This window comes from Rhopilema esculentum, chromosome 18 (assembly GCF_057945365.1).
Source record: "Rhopilema esculentum isolate cy_ngs chromosome 18, ASM5794536v1, whole genome shotgun sequence".
NCBI classification, from domain to species: Eukaryota; Metazoa; Cnidaria; class Scyphozoa; order Rhizostomeae; family Rhizostomatidae; genus Rhopilema; species Rhopilema esculentum.
Window position 1 is genome coordinate 3,341,829 of NC_142832.1, and position 12,720 is coordinate 3,354,548.

At 37.9% G+C, this 12,720-nt stretch overlaps 2 protein-coding genes across 5 annotated transcripts in view; one reads left to right on the plus strand and one right to left on the minus strand.

Annotated features, from left to right (window-relative positions):
• The window catches only part of LOC135680894 (ubiquitin thioesterase OTU1), a 44,028-nt gene that overhangs the window by 6,632 nt on the left and 24,676 nt on the right, over positions 1–12,720 (plus strand). For 2 of the 3 annotated variants that reach the window (XM_089113856.1, XM_065195115.2), the window contains one exon: positions 210–12,090. In XM_089113856.1, the coding sequence (XP_088969982.1) occupies positions 210–338 (129 nt within the window). In that variant the 3' untranslated portion in view covers positions 339–12,090. Of the gene's footprint in view, positions 1–209; positions 12,091–12,720 lie in introns of those variants that run through there. The other variant, XM_089113857.1, reaches the window with a different exon arrangement.
• Positions 3,283–12,569, minus strand: LOC135680897 (uncharacterized). 2 transcript variants are annotated; one of them, XM_065195118.2, is made up of 7 exons: positions 12,318–12,569; positions 9,351–9,500; positions 8,725–8,769; positions 7,979–8,035; positions 6,239–6,289; positions 4,617–4,682; positions 3,283–4,205 (listed from the first exon to the last, which is right to left on the minus strand). In XM_065195118.2, the coding sequence occupies exons 1-7, from the start codon at positions 12,393–12,395 to the stop codon at positions 3,759–3,761; spliced, it is 894 nt and encodes a 297-aa protein (XP_065051190.2). In that variant the 5' UTR covers positions 12,396–12,569; the 3' UTR covers positions 3,283–3,758. The 2 variants fall into 2 exon arrangements, with proteins under 2 accessions (XP_065051190.2, XP_065051189.2); XM_065195117.2 differs by having other exon boundaries at positions 7,970–8,035; positions 12,318–12,568.

Sequence of the window (12,720 nt, forward strand, 5' to 3'; positions counted from 1 at the left end):
TGATAGGCATGGCTACCCATTGACCTTAACAAAAAACAGTACAGTAGCACCAAAGGCTATACCAAAATCCTGTTTAGTCCGTGCGGATAGCTTCTAAAGTGTTGCAGGACAGCGGAAGCAAAATGTTTTGTATGATGTGAGTTCTTGGATGGTATATATTTGGTATTATGCCACTAATCATCTAAAGATAATTTCACATTTTGTTATAGAATCGACAATATACTGACTTGGGCGGGTTCAAATTGCGATGTCTCGCCTGTCAGAAGGTGCTTGTTGGCCAAGCGGATGCACAATCACATGCAAAGGCAACCGGCCACACGAATTTTGGCGAAATTTGATCGCCCTTTTACCTCTGTGAGTAGATCTTTCAATTTGTTTTCGTCACTGTGTGATGAAATTTCTTTAATTGAAGAGTTCTTAAACAAAATTTTAAAGCCCACTTTCAGCGATGCTGTTGTCAAAATGTTTGATTATATGTGCAAATTATAATAATTACACTTATATTTCCAAGTAGTCATGTTTATGTCTAAGGATATTTTTTATCCAAATTTGGTTATAATATGAAGCACAGGAAATTTCATATGTTTGGCTATTCTATTCGACATCATCACGGGTTAGAGGGTTTTGATTGGTCAAAGAACAGCCAATCAACTGCCTTACTATGCCGTTCTGTTTTAGTTTCGATCTTAAATCCCTTATTCATTACTATTTACTTTATACTCAAACAATTTTCTGCGACAAGCGCAAAAAAGCTTGAAAATCTGAAACGCAAATTTCACATCTCCGTCTCCATAGATAGCAATTTTTAAAGCGTGGTGTATGACCACAAGACTTTAGATGTTTCGGGAAAATGCATTCAACTCAAAGTAAAGCTGTAAAGTCCACGATTTAACATCGAAATATACGTATCCTTGTTCATTTTTTTCGGTTCCTGGATCTCTGCAGTTTTTCATCCGGCTAGCCATGAATTTAATTTAATAATTTTTCAAACTCGTGAGCGCCAAATGGCTCCTAAGTCAAGATAAATCTGTCATGGCTCTTGCATGTAGAATTTTTTCAAAAATCAAAGCGATATTTATGTTCTGATTTTAAGCGCTTCCAAGCTCATCTTTTGCATTTTGATACACAAACCTTTGGTTAAAGGTTTCTTTCTCTGAATAATTTTTTTTTATTCATCCTAATACAATAAATTAATGCTATGAGGAATTCTAATAATTGCGGAGGAATTGATTGTAAATTTGTCGCTGCCCTTTTAATCCTGTCACCTAAAATAACAGAGAACCCAAGTGATACCAACAATACATTTCTTTTGTTTGTAAGAAGCTGTTCATGAGAAAATCTAGTAGCCTTTTTCTGGAGATGCTTCTAGAAAAATCGAGGGCCAGTAAGAATAGTCCTTAAAACGTGCCAATCCTGGACTGCATAAGCTCAAAAGAAGAAAGATTTGTTGTGAAGAGTTCCAAGAGTCAAGCCAATATGGAGTAAAACTTCTCTTTGTTAATTGTCCCTAAACAAAAGAAACCCATCCACAAATTTCAGGAGCTAATTTTCCCTGTGACAAAGGAGCGTAACGAAACCAGTTATAAGGTTCTTCACAGCAACAAATAATGCAATCGTTTGACAACTAATCTGCTTCATGTGTAGTGCTTGTTGACATTGTCCGTGTCTTTATTCACTGAGGTCGAAGGGCTCCTTTCAGTTGGTCCATAGCGGGTACAGCCTTTCGACAAATTGTTTTGCTTTTAGTTAAATCACACAACAAGCTTCTATCATTTTGTTATGTTTTTCTTACTTTGCCTGATCTGCTTACTCAAAACAAGGATTAGATAAATTCCTAAGCAGTAAACTGTTTATTTATAAAACTTTTCATTTCCTTTGGTGCTTTCCTATCCCAAAGTACGTCGGAATGTTATCAATTTTCGAAACAAGTGCTCTGTATCGAAAATATTTTGCCTGGTTTGTAAAAATCCAGTAGCAACCACGATATTTTGTGTATTTTGCAAGGAATTCTCTATTCAAAACCAAAATTCAATTTTCAAACTTAACGTTGGCTTTCGTTCTTTGCTCCTTTCAAAAAGCTCGAAGCTCAACTTGCTTTTTAGATAAGGTTTTCTTGAATCTTGCTAATTTGAACAATTTAGCAAAGAAGTGCTCCTTAAGAAACTCTCCCGTGTCCTGGTCAAGGCAGATTTGTTTCGCCAAGTAGGCCTAATTGAACCCGTTTGACCAATGGTTTTTCGTCGATTCATGGTTCTTATACTGAATGTGCTTAATTGGCAAAAAAACATACTCGAGGCTCCTAATCTGCAGTTTCTTTCAGGTGGTTTTTCGCAGTACAAACACACGTTATTGTAAATCGTTAACATCGAAGCAAATATCAACCTCGATTTATGTTGAGCAAGACCCTTTTTGTTGTTTGCAAGAAAAGCCTGCCGCTCTAATAAGATTTTTTTGCGCAGGTGTAGCACAGCTAGTCCGATTTGGACCTGCAAGCAGATGCCGAAGGATCTTCAAAAACCCATTAATGCCAATATGATTGTCAGTAGTTTCGAGAAATGAAATAGTTTCGTAAGGCTGTTGGGCCGGCGCCCTTTTATAGTTTTCTAAGGTATATTTTTGATCTTACCAGTGGCTCTTTCAAGACACTGTGGAATCAACATACCATAAGATTGCATTTTCCTCTTCCAGTCAAAAAAACATACGAAACCCTTTGACAGGCAAAAAATGGCATCGATTGCTATTACTGTTACTTTAGAATACTAATCAACACTTTAAAATGTGACTTGCTAGATAGAACATGTTATGAGGGAACACGCTCGGGTGGAATATGCCTAGTTGGGACATGTTTTAAATAGGACCTGCTTGGATTAGAAATGTTTAAATGGGACAGTTCAGATTGAACATACTGAAACGGAAAATGCTTAGTTAGGGAATGTTTTAATGGAACATGCCTAGATGGGGGCTTTTATCGACGGGACATAGTTAAGGGGTACGTGCATAGATGGGACATGTCTTAAATGAGACCTTCTTAAATAGGACATGTTTTAAATTGGACCAGCTTAGATGTGACATGCTTGGATTAGAAATTTTTAAATGGGACAATTTAGATTGAACATACTGAAACGGAAAATGCTTAGTTAGGGAATGTTTTAATGAAACATGCCTAGATGGGGCTTTTATCGACGGGACATAGTTAAGTGGGACGTGCATAGATGGGACATGTCAACATTGTTGATCGGACATGCTTAGATGGTCCATGTTATGAAAGAATAAAAAGATGCAATAGAACTTGATCTTTGGTTTTCATTTTCCGGTTGAACAATTTAAAGCCGATTTAAGTCAAAACGTCTTAAAGGTTTCTGAATAGAAAATTGAGATGTAGCAAATAAAGAATGTCACCATTAACATACAAGTCTCTTCTGGCAACCGGAGCTCTTCAAGAATCATGACGAAGTCAAATGTTGTAATCTTATTGTTTGTATTTCATTTTCCATCAAGATTCATCATCTATATTTTGCACAAAACATGATTGTGAGGCCACCACTGAGAATGGGAACTCAGTATTTTATCCTATATACGCCATGAATGTGTTTGCTTGCAACTGTTCCTCGCACAGCTTGCCTTCAACTGTTCACTGCATCACAGCCTTCATTATCGGTTCGAAGATTTCCAATCCAAGTCCAAGAGACATCTTGGTGATACCCAAACCTCTCGATTGCGAATTAACCAGTTATAATAATTCACAAACATCGAAGATCTTAGAATGAAGTCATCCGCACATCAGATGCCTTAAAAGGGCAGCATTTGTAATTGTACCGTATTTTTTCATTTTTATCATCTGCTTCAATTTGAAGAGATAACAGATACTCCCGAAAGGCACATTCAGTTTTTAAACGGCCAATCGGTGATAGGTTGGGGATTACCCATTGCGAGCGTAACTGCCTACACGATCCATTCAATCTCAACGCTCCATAAAGGCCAATACCTCCTGGGATGCCAGGAGAGCCTCTGCTTCCCCTATCTCCAGCTCCTCCAGTATACCCATTATCACCTTTTTCACCGATGTTGCCTTCAATCCCCTGAGAGCCTTTGATTCCAGCAGGCCCGGTTTCGCCTCTAGGGCAGTTGTAAGCTCTTGGTGGTACCAGACGGCAATTTGAAGGTATGCCTGGGTGCCCTTGCGGCCCCATCCGACCACGATCACCCTAGGTGCAAAGGAAAATGTCACTGAACTATCATGTTCTTCCAGGAAATTCTAAGAAGATGTCAACGCAAATTCTGTATTAAACAAGCCTTCTCTTTAATCCCTTTTTCTTCTAATTCAACCTTCTCTAGTGAGCCTCCTTTTGAAAAGCAGGAAAATAACTCCCTTTTCTTCAGAATACCCCCTCAAATTTATCAATACTAGATTTCAAAGTTTAGCTATTTTATTCATTGCTTTTCATCCTGTTTTTGAAAATGCTAGACCAACGTCGTGCTAGAAGGTACTTTAGGAAAGAGCCTTGCCATGGTTGCTACGACTAATCAAGAGGCCACGTAATTGCTTGCGTCATAGATACTTCTAGTTTAACTTTGAATGCTGCTAAAATTCAAAATAAATTTTACTTGTAGCTCACCTTTTCCCCTTTCGTGCCCTTTTTTCCTTGAACGCCCTCAGGTCCCCGCTTGCCTCGTTCTCCTTGCTGAATAGAATATATTGTTATTTGCAACAATGGATTGAGTTTAACAATGATATGTTTTCATTATACGATAGTGTAAAGATTGATTTTAGTTTCCCAAGTAAATATTTGTGCCCTGATACTAAAACCAAAGAAATCTAGGAAACAAAATGCTGGAAAATTTTTGTTTGCTGGATGTGCGTGTATTTATGCCCTGCCTTTTTGTTATATAGGAGGAAAGCATCCTCTGTGCTTTTAATTGAAGAAAAAAAAACAGAGACAAACACTCTACACTCCAATATTCAGTTGCAGATAACACCCTCGTTATACAAAGTGACAAAACAATGTTTATACCATTCTTTGAAAGTTCTAATTGGACCAACCTCGAGAGCAGGGGGATAAAACTAGACATAGAATAAAGTGGTTTTCCCTACTTGGTTTTTCAGAAACTAATATGCAGTTACAACTAACTAATAACATACGTTAGATCAGTGTTTGTCAACCTTATTCAACCATGGTCCCTTTTTTTCATTCAAAATATCCAGAGGCACACCACCAGACCCGTAGACACTGGGGACAGGAGGGGGCAATGCCCCCAATAATTTGCAAAAATTGTGTTTGAAGATCTTATTATCGCAGCTTGATCTGACAGTATTTCGTAAGGCAGGTATAGAAAAAGCTATATTTTTATCAATGTCCCCTCTCCAATCCAGTTTAACTGTCTACGGGCCTGCATAACACCAACAGAAAATGTTAACAAATGAAACTTTGTGGCCTAAATTCACAATAAAAAGTTATTATCATCGAATTGTCTTGATAAGAATAAAAAAATTACAAAGAAAAGGTAGTTTTATATACGATGAAATATTTCTATTCGCTCAATGTGAACCTAAGTCTTTTTAGGCCAATTAGGTGAAATTGGAAACCCCAGACAATTTCTCGTGGCACACCAGCAAGCCCCCTTTTTTGCAATAAAAGGCTAGACACGTTTTTGAAAGGTTGACTCTAACGCAACTTTGGATAGGTAACTCCTTTGTATTAGCAGTTCTTCCTGACTGTTAACTTTTTTTTCATTTTCTATGAGTTTTATCTTGTTTAACGATATGAAGTATTTTTAACTTGGTTAGCTTGGTGTTTTGTTACTCTCAAGATAATTTTGTCTATTTTTATAGTTATTGATATCTTTTCTAAACCAGATTCTTTATAAAAATTCAGTAGAAATAATCAAGTATTTTTTAAAGGTGCGTTTATCGGCTTTCTAGTGGGCGTGACCTCAAATATTTTTCAGCCCCTCCCCATTTTTCATCGTAAACTCCCCATTTTAGCCCCTCGCCTTTTGACTGGTGCGCGGTCCTTTTTGGCAATATGCATTTGGTACAAGAGCGTCAGAGAGTTAAAAGAAAGTAAGAACTGGGGAGTTTGCAATTTCCCTCCCTATTTTTTACTTTCTTTCACTCTTCGAAGACTGTTTTCAGGACCTTGAACAGTAATTTTGATGTCCTGTTTACACAAAATAATTTTGTTGTAGTTTCACCACGACTTCTGCCGCTGTCTCGTATTTTAAACTGAAGAATCCCTACCGGTCCATCTGGTCCTGGTCGTCCCGGGCTTCCGCGGAATCCTTTGTCTCCCTAAAGCAATAAGAACACATCTTATTAATTAATACAGAAATGATCATACATAAAATACATAAAGGCATTGAGTCATGGTATATAGGCCTTCTCTATAGGGGTCATTTGGTTTCGGCGTGATCGATGCTGTTTCATGTGATATTGGCATCCGTTGTTGACAACTTGCTATTAATGAAAATTGTTTTGTCAATCAGTACGAGGTGAGTTCATGTGACCAGTTCCAGTTCAACCAATAGCATCGCAGTCATGGAATCATTACTCTATTTATCATGACTCAATGCCTTTAATTTTTACCCTCGGGAGTCTTTTTAGAAACACCCATGTAGCATATGTTGCTTTATTAAATTTTTTCGTCCTCATATAAGCTGCCCAGACTCATGCGGCACAGGGAAAATCGAGGGGCAAATCACTCTACAAAAATCTCGTACACCTTTTGTGAAAATCCTATTGTTTTAGCTGAAAATCCCCAGAAATCCTTTTGTTTTGGGGAAAATCTCGTACGCTTTTTACAAGAGAGAATTACCCCTCGGGGAAAACATGCCACCAACATTTGGAGATATGTCCCTTTTCTTAGGAGCGTTGTCTTAAGAACTTTGTGAAAGTTGGCTCCTTTTTGTAACCCAGTGCCCTTCTCCTCCTATACCCCAACAAATTTTGAAATGTTTCAGATTTCCTCAAGAAAATACTAAATGAATGGAATACAAAATTTCTTTTTCGTGAAACACGAAATCGCATTTTAAGATCAAAGTCCCTACACCTGCAAATTCACAATATTTCAATTATTTGCAATAAAACAGTAGTTTTGCATTTTTTATGACATTTGAGAGAAACACGAGGGAATAAGCTAAATGAGATTCCTACTGCTTCTCAAAATAGCAACTTCAGCTATTTTTTGGTTGCTTTTAGGCTTCTAAGCTGCTCGTTTCGCAGCTGTGACATTCCGATTGAGCAATTTCAGTGGTGCATTTAGCAAGCGAGGTTTTTTCATGCTCAGTTTAAATTTGGATTTGAATACAATAAAAACGTATAAGAGCAACGTGAAAGGAAAACGAGGCGTTTCACCAGAGTTATCAGGTTTTCATAATCCTCCACACCAATTCATTTATGGATATAGCTAAATTAAGCCAAATCAAGATCGAAGATAATTGATTTGGCCTGTGACGCAGGCTAGAGAAAGCTTTTATTAACTGACCAACCCGTGCTATAGTGTTGGGAAGATTTCTTTGAGTTCCATGATACTTACTAAGAAAATGATTATTATGCCTTCTTATAATATACTGGAAGCAGGGGTGTAGAGCAAGGGGGGCTCAGGGGGGCTAAGCCCCCCTTGTTGATGCCGAAAATTGGCAGATCACTACTTTTGCTATTGTTTTTCGCAACATTTTGGGCAAGAGCCCCCCTTGTTATTTTGATAGCACTACACCACTGACTGGAAGCCATTGACGATTCAAAGATATTGAGAATATGTCATGTTGGGAAGAAAAGAATTCACTTGAATCCTGGTTACGATAAAATTTTAAAGTGCATCAACGTTAAGGTCCCAGCCATATATCATCAAGTTCAAAAAAAGCCAATTTTTGTAAATTTGGATTAGAAGCATCTTAATCGTCAATCCTAGACGTAGCAATAAGACAATTTCTTGTACTATTAACTGTGCCAAGTGCAGAGGTGCATACATACCTTACCTACCTTTGGGCCTGGCAAGCCAGGGCTTCCTTGCCTTCCAACTGGACCTTCACCTCGAAACTGGAAAATGGAAAAAAAAGGAATACAAGCGTGTGTCAAAAGCTATTGTTATAGCACATATGCTGGTTTAGATTTATACGTCATTTGCAGGGGTATGATGCTATGAAAAGAACAAAGGGGCCCTCGTTAAAAATGTCTCGAAAAGATAGCGGAAAGTAGGTAAGAGCTTCTATCTGGCACTCAAAAGGGGACTGTTTCTCCTAAGTTTTCCCCTGTTCTACACTCTGGTCACATAGCAGCCAAGAAATTAAAAGTTATTAAAAAATTATGTACACCGAGTTCAATATGTCTTCTTATTCATTGCTAAATTGTCCTCTTTGGCAGTCAATTGAGCTTAGATTTTGTATCTCGGCTTATCGAAAGCTGAAACCCTATTAAGCTAAAGGTTTTACATTGAATTGGCCATTTGACACCCAGCTACGAGTCTAATTTGCGAAAAATTCATAGATCAATTAGAGCCTCTATCTGGAGCATGTACTTTGTGTTAGCCCAAAGTTGAAATTATATAATTGCGTCATCTACGTAAATTCTATTGGAGGTAATATACACAAAAATACCAAACTAAGTTTTCGGTATTGCAAAATTTGAGGAAGGCATGGAATAGCGGAAACATAGCATTCTGAAGTGGTTTTTTCGTCCGACATTCTTAAAGATATTCAACTTGTAGATCTAAAATCTTATTTGTCTACCTTGAGTCCAGAATCGCAGTATACCGTACTCCCTGTGATGAAGCACTAAAATAACAAAATTTTGAATTAGAAGTAAATCAGTGCAGGAAATATCATTGATTATCTTTATTCTGGCTTATTCCTCATATGGCTTTATTCTCAGATTATCTTGTACAAGCTATTCACTTTGCCGTTTTTAGCTGAATGTGATCTGGGTAATGCTATGCAAATCCAAATTGATTTCTCAAAACATCAGTCGTTAAAGACACTTTTATTGTTACGTCATCCTTTAAAAGGCTTCCTTTGGTCCAAGCTTCTAACGTGGTGTATAGCAGATTTTACTTCTTTTGCAAGAAAACTTGAACTCCCTCAATAGATTTCTAAGGGTTCCTTAACAAAGTTTTGTTCCGCTGACCAATAATTTTCAGTGGACACTTCTGTTGCATATCTCTGTTAATGGCTTGCTTTAATTAGCTCGCAGCTATCATCAAGAAAATTTTAGATTGATCAATTATTATCATATAAGAATTATTTTGTTACTTCTAGATTTAGAATTAGTTGAGCTAAGAGCAACGGCACTCCGAAGTACAATAAGTAAATTGTAATTAAAAGGAATAGTTGCTACAAGCCAGCAAATAGGCCCATACGCGAGGTGATATCTTTCGTCGACCAAGTCGCCGCTTGAGAGACCTGGCTGCTGTCCTTTCCGTTACATCAAACTGATCATGTGTCTCGGGCCCACTTCCCCTGGCTGCTAGTGTAGATCTGTAAAGTCTCGTTCTGGTTTGCTCTGGGTCCTAAAAAATGATAAATAGGGAATGACAAGAAAATAAATAGGTTATCCGCCATTTTTCCTTAGAGTAAGGAACCGAGTTGCTCTTGCGGTACAGATCAAAATAGTTAATTCACATCATGAATAAAATTATTACAGATTCAAGCTACCAATCCTAGTTTCCAAAAATAAAACTTCTGATTTTCAAAGTGTATTTCAAAGTTATAAGGAGATCCAGTCACTAACAATACTTATCACAATTTTAATGACGTCATCACCTGCCCCATCTTTTTTTGCCCCAGGCCCCGGAAAAGCTTTCGGCTAGCCCGTTGGTAATTAACAAAGATTCTCTTATACTAAACCACCAAAAAATTAAGAATCTGAAAACGTATACTGAGCTACGTTTGTCATTTTTTGTGCAAACTTGAAGCTTAGTGCGGTGACTCTTGAAACTCTGGAAAACAATGTTTCTACAACAATTGTCTTCGAACGTACTACAATTTTTTAACAAAGTTCCTCTTGAAGATGAGCGAAAAATGACCGATTTTGGAAGCTTTTCACTGTGTTTTTTATTATTCTAGACGCTTAGCTCTGTGATTTTTTTATGCATAAGTGTAAATCGAATGAAAGCATCGCCAGGGTACACAGTGTCGCGATTAAAAGCTTGAATTAATCTTAAAATTCCTTTTTACGGTACACGAAATCGACCATGACGCAGTCTACAGAGGACACGGAAACGACAAATCGCTATTCGTCAAGCTTGAAGCTACTAAAAGCACAATTTTAACAGAGTGTAAAGGTTAACCGCAGCCATCCAGTCTGTCGGCAAAAAGTCAGTAAATTCTTTTTTGTTAAAATCGACAGATAGAAGCAGGATATCCAGTCAGGCATGGTCCGTTCTGGTCACTGATCAGTGGTTCTGGTTGGTACCAGGCCCGCCAAGAGGGTGGAGCAAGGGCTGATTGTCCCGAAGAGATATAACAGAGTTCTTAACAACGAGAGTAAAATTCCTCAGTTTAAATGACGTCATAACGGCTCCCATCATTCTTTTCGCCCCAGGCCCTAGAAAAGCTCTCGGAGGATCTGGCTGGTAGTGGCCACTGTAAAAAAAATCACAGGGCCTTGTTGATTCATGCCCTGTGAATACAGCCGGTTTTTCTATTATCGCTACATCCATGTGCTCCTCAAATTTTTGGTTATAAAGCAGAAATTTGAATTGACTGCGATGGCGAAGGGTGCGAAATTACCGTCTGACGTTAAGTAAACTGTAATTTCGTACTTATAGTCTTTTCTTACAGAACCCCAAAATTATACGGTTCGGTTGTTTCTTTCCAGAATTGAGAGAATGATCGGCATTGGTGTTGGAATGTGACACCCCTGCCCCCATTTATGTGAGACATGCAGAAAGAACATATTTTACTTTGAAGTATATTTGCCAGGAAAAGGAAAATTGTTCGAGATTCCGGGTGAAGAAAATATCAAAAAGTTTTGCCTATACCAAAGCGATATCAAAACCGAATGCGAGTGTTTGAAGCAGGGGTAGCTATACCACTTTCACGACCAGAGCTTAACTGAAGTACGAAATGTGCCTCTACTGCAGGACAAGCATTGCTCTTCAGCATATCGCTTCATCAAAAACCTTAATGTGATGTGAAGAATTTAATGTGCATCCCTGGTTAGTTAGTATTGGCAGCCTTCTTTAAACTGAAAGTTCTAGTTTAACACCAACATTTTCCTTTCCCTGAACCACAGTATTTTCTATTTAGGTTTCTTACGGTTTTTAACGGTGAACATACTTTATCAGTTATCATTTTGTTTCTGGATGTATCATCCTTTATATATATATAATTAAGAAATTATGCAGCGAAATGAAACCGTTTTAGCACAGAAAACTGAGTTCCAAGCAATTTGGTTATGTAACATCAATCTGTAGCATAGCTTCGCAACAAATACAAAGAAATACTTTGTGAGTGAGAAATACTGTAAATCCTCGAATTAGCCCCCTGTGGGCTTATTTATTTTTGATATTTTTGGATAAGGGGTTTTTCGAGGGGGGCTTATACGAGGGGGGGTTATTGTAGACATTAAGAAGACATTATTAAAAGACCTCGTTTATTTTAGTAGGAATTTCTTTATGAGTATTTAATTAATTACTACCAAAAGTATGAATTTGTTGTGGTAATTCAATATAACGCCAAAGACAACCTCAGATGGCAAAAATCATCAAATGGAGGGGTCCAATTCGAGAATTTACGGTAGCAGTGGGGGCTTATTCGAGGAGGGAGGGTTGCTTATTGGCAATTTGTAGTTCTAGGGTGGGGGCTTATTTAGGGGGGGGGGGCTTTTTCAAGGGGGGCCAATTTGAGGATTCACGGTACTCATATGAGCAGCTGATGAAGAGTTGGACGATATGGGCAACCTTTATTTTTCCAAGCCATTTCCCATTCTTATCTCACCCTTCATATGTTGTGTCAAAGCGTTTCTAACTAAATACTCAACGTGTTATAGTTATTAAGCAATCGAAGAAAGTTGCTTATTTTCAACACTTTTGGCGTTCTGGTGTTCACCTATCTTAGCTTAGAACATAATGTTGACAAGTTCACAGGGAAATTGTGTATCACATGTGTTTTTCTGTTTACACATTACACACTTTACAAACAGAATATATCTATTTCGGTGCATTCGAGTGCCAGCTGGGGTTGTTTAAATGCGAGTCGTGAAGAATTCACATTCAGAAAGCTACCATCTGTCAGCCAAACCACACTACAGTAAAATTATGTTGATATTTGTGAGAAATGCAACTTGAAGCTCGACGAAATAAGCTGTAAACTCCTATACAAACCTCATTCTTGCTGTCTTCACTCTTTAGTCCAATACAATGCAGCGACAAGAACACTAAAATAAAAAAGGAAAGTTCCATGATTTTCTATTTACTCCTTATCTGCTGCTTATGCGAAGCCTTGTAATTTATTGAGGGGCTTGAAACCACCTCAAAACAGATTTACCCGTCGGCATACACGAAAATAATTAATTGATTCTCAACATGAATAAGACATAATCCATAATGGTTTTTTCAATTTCAAAACAAAGTGCTTCACGATAAAAGTAAATGCATTGAACCAAGTCATCCGACTATTTTGTGTTTTGCTCGCAGCTCCCAGCCCCGTGACCTTCACGGATGGAATGTTTTGAGGCTATGAGGATAAGATGGTACAATAACACGCAACAAAAGATAGAACAACCAC

Coding starts and splice junctions, on each gene's coding strand:
- LOC135680897 (XM_065195117.2), bottom strand. CDS start 12,395: ATGGAACTTTCCTTTTTTATTTTAGTGTTCTTGTCGCTGCATTGTATT. Junction 9,501..12,317: donor GTGAAGACAGCAAGAATGAG/GTTTGTATAGGA, acceptor ATCATTTTTTAG/GACCCAGAGCAAACCAGAAC. Junction 8,770..9,350: donor GACGAAAGATATCACCTCGC/GTATGGGCCTAT, acceptor TTGTTATTTTAG/TGCTTCATCACAGGGAGTAC.